Genomic DNA, 2,919 nt, shown 5'->3' on the forward strand with positions numbered 1-2,919 from the left:
TGTCTGGCATAGTGTTGGAGGATAAAGAAAGAGAAGTTGAATCATTAATCCATTAATAGATCAGCCTATCTTATTACAGTGACTCTGACACACACACAGACACGGTCAGTGTCCCAGTTTTCTATTTAGTCTCAATGTCTTCAGGAGTACTGTATGTGTGGAATTAGGGAGAAGAACAGAGACATGTAATACATCTGAAACACATGGGAAATGCAGCTTTAGTGTTGCCATCTAGCTCCCTTGTCAACTTTTAAGGGCTACTTTTGCCAAATCATAAAAACTAGATGGCACTCAGAAAGCTGCCAGTTGCCCCATGATGCCACTACAAGTAAAGGAATTATTCCCATGATAGTTTGACTGTCATAATAAGATCCCTTGGCCAAAACCTACCCCCCACTTGGAATCACATCGATATAATTATTAGTTTAAACGTTATACCAGGAAAACTACACCACTACGGCAATTTTCTTCAGGATCCATCTCAACAACCTTTGAACTGAATCAGCAAACTTCCAGCTACAGTTAGATTTAATCTTAGTTCAACTTAGTCTGTAACATGATTTGCTGTCTGGTAGCGAGTTTTCAACGAGCCCTATAAATGTGGACATGCACCACAACATCCGGAATATTACTTGGATCCAGATCAGACTTTGGTTTGCAGTAGATCTTATGTGGGTGTTATTGCACAGTTTTTGTCCAAGCATTTCAGACAGTGTGTATGGAGTCAGAAGCAAAAACACTGAAATTGGCCCTATCTCACAATGGTGAAGAATCCTTTTAAAAATTCCTGGATCCCAGATGATGATTCAGATTAGCAGCAGAATCTAATGGATTGTTCTGTTGGCCATACCCTACCTCTCCAAAACCTGTCATCAAAATTCAGAACATCTAGAGTTACACTGTGAATAAAGAAACAAACAAACAAAAAAAAAGCAAATCCCAGTAAAACCATTACCTCCTTGGTGAAGGTAGTAAAAAAATATTCTCATTTACTTTTAGTATTATCTACACCTGCAGGTAGTTTCATTTTTTTATGCGCTGAATTTATTAGATTTGAACTTTTTAGGTTTTAATTCATCAAAGCATTTCCCTGTTGTGTCTGGCCACTAGTGACAAGAGTGAGAATGAGCCAAAAAGAGTAAAACTGTGGGTTGTAAAATAAAAAAAAAATAGCTGAAATGTGCTGAAATACTCTGTAGAATTAAAAAAAAAGCTGCAGTCAGGTGATAATTCTCCATGGGTTTGTGAGTATGAGCAAGTCTTTTCACATAACACATACTGTACTCACTGGATCCATTGCTGATACATGTATAGTCAATAGGTACATTTGGAAAACCAAAAGAGAAAAAAAAGCATTTGTTAATTAAATTTTCAATAAATGTTACAGTGCAACCTATTTAATAAAAACAAGCAACACATTTTCCCAGTTAATAATTCTATTCCCTTGTTATAAAGCATTATTTGGGTATTTAGTCATACTCGTGTCAGAAATCCTCTTTACACCTCACAATTTACAGTATTTGTCTTTTCCAGGACACAAAAAAATTAAATGTTTTAATTTAAAAGCATGGGCAATGTACCACCTAAATTTAAGAACATTTTAAAATGCTAATTCATCATTTATTATACTACTCATAAAAATAATTATTACTTTAGTGGCATGCTCAAGGTTCCATACCTTAAAACTAAGAATCATCCACACCATACTCACCAATGATGGCATCCCGCAGGTCCTTTGTGATGATACTCATATCATCAATGTCCACAAAGTACAGGTGCTCTTCCACTGGTGGGCTCACCACCTGCCTCAACACCTGATAGTTTGTATGCCCAGTGGAGACCACCAGCACAGACACGCCCTCCTCGCGCAGCTCAGCCATTGGTCCAGTCACATCCCCTGGTTTTACCCCATCTGTCAGCCACACCAGGACTCTCGGAAGCCCCGGCCGCGCCCCATGTGCTGCACCCGGTCTCAGCACCTGCTCCTTCGCCATTCTCAGTGCCTCAACTGTGTTGGTATCCCCCCTGAGTGGTATGATATTCCTCAAAGCCCCCTGGAGGGCACTTTGGGTATTATAGGAGCCAAATCCAAACTCCAGGTGTGGTTTGGTGCCAACCTGCAGAAGTCCTACCCTCACCTGGTCCTCTCCCAGTGAAAAGGGGAGGAGGAGCTCAGACAGGAAGATGAGCATGCGGGAGTGTTCATAGGACGACACACTCCCAGAAGAATCCAACAGGAAGAGGACGTCACCCTCGCAGCAGTTTAGTACTGTGAAGGAAAAACAGAGATCAATACAGTCACTAATGTGCAAATCAAAGAGTCAAAATCAGTGCATGTTGCCTTCTGAGGCTGATCAGTCTGAAGACTATCATTCCTTTTAGCTCCCACATCTTTTTCCACAGGTCCACACACACACATTAGGAATTTCCCCCTCTTTGTCCACACACCTTCTTGGAAGAAGGAGCCAGTGGAGAGAAGCTAATATGGGAGAGAAATGATCTCTCTTGCTAGTTCCTGTCAGTACTCTGGCTGCAGCATTTTGGATTAACTGGAGGCTTTTTGGGGAATTATTGGGACATCCTGATAGTAAAGAGTTACAGTAGTCCAGCCTGGAAGTAACAAATGCATGGACCAGTTTTTCAGCATCACTTTGAGACAGGATGCTCCTGATTTTTGCAATAGACTTGGTTTATGTGTGATTTAAAGGACATATTCTGATCAAAGATGACTCCAAGGTTCCTCACAGTAGTACTGGAGGCAAGAGCTATGTCATCTAAAGTAACTATATGATTAGACAGCAGATTTCTAAGGTTTTCAGGCCCAAGCACAATAACTTCAGTTTTGTCAGAGTTTAGAAGTAAGAAGTTGCAGGTCATCCAGGCCTTTATGTCTTTAAGACATGCTTGAAGTTTGACCAG

General features: G+C 40.6%; 1 protein-coding gene across 1 annotated transcript in view; it reads right to left on the reverse strand.

The window, feature by feature from the left end:
• Positions 1–2,919, reverse strand: part of vwa1 (von Willebrand factor A domain containing 1) — an 11,365-nt gene that overhangs the window by 4,913 nt on the left and 3,533 nt on the right. The window contains exon 2 of the mRNA XM_020612641.1: positions 1,712–2,269. Within this exon, the coding sequence (XP_020468297.1) occupies positions 1,712–2,269 (558 nt within the window). The remainder of the gene's footprint in view (positions 1–1,711; positions 2,270–2,919) is intronic.

Source organism: Monopterus albus, unplaced genomic scaffold (genome assembly GCF_001952655.1).
Source record: "Monopterus albus unplaced genomic scaffold, M_albus_1.0 scaffold126.1, whole genome shotgun sequence".
NCBI classification, from domain to species: Eukaryota; Metazoa; Chordata; class Actinopteri; order Synbranchiformes; family Synbranchidae; genus Monopterus; species Monopterus albus.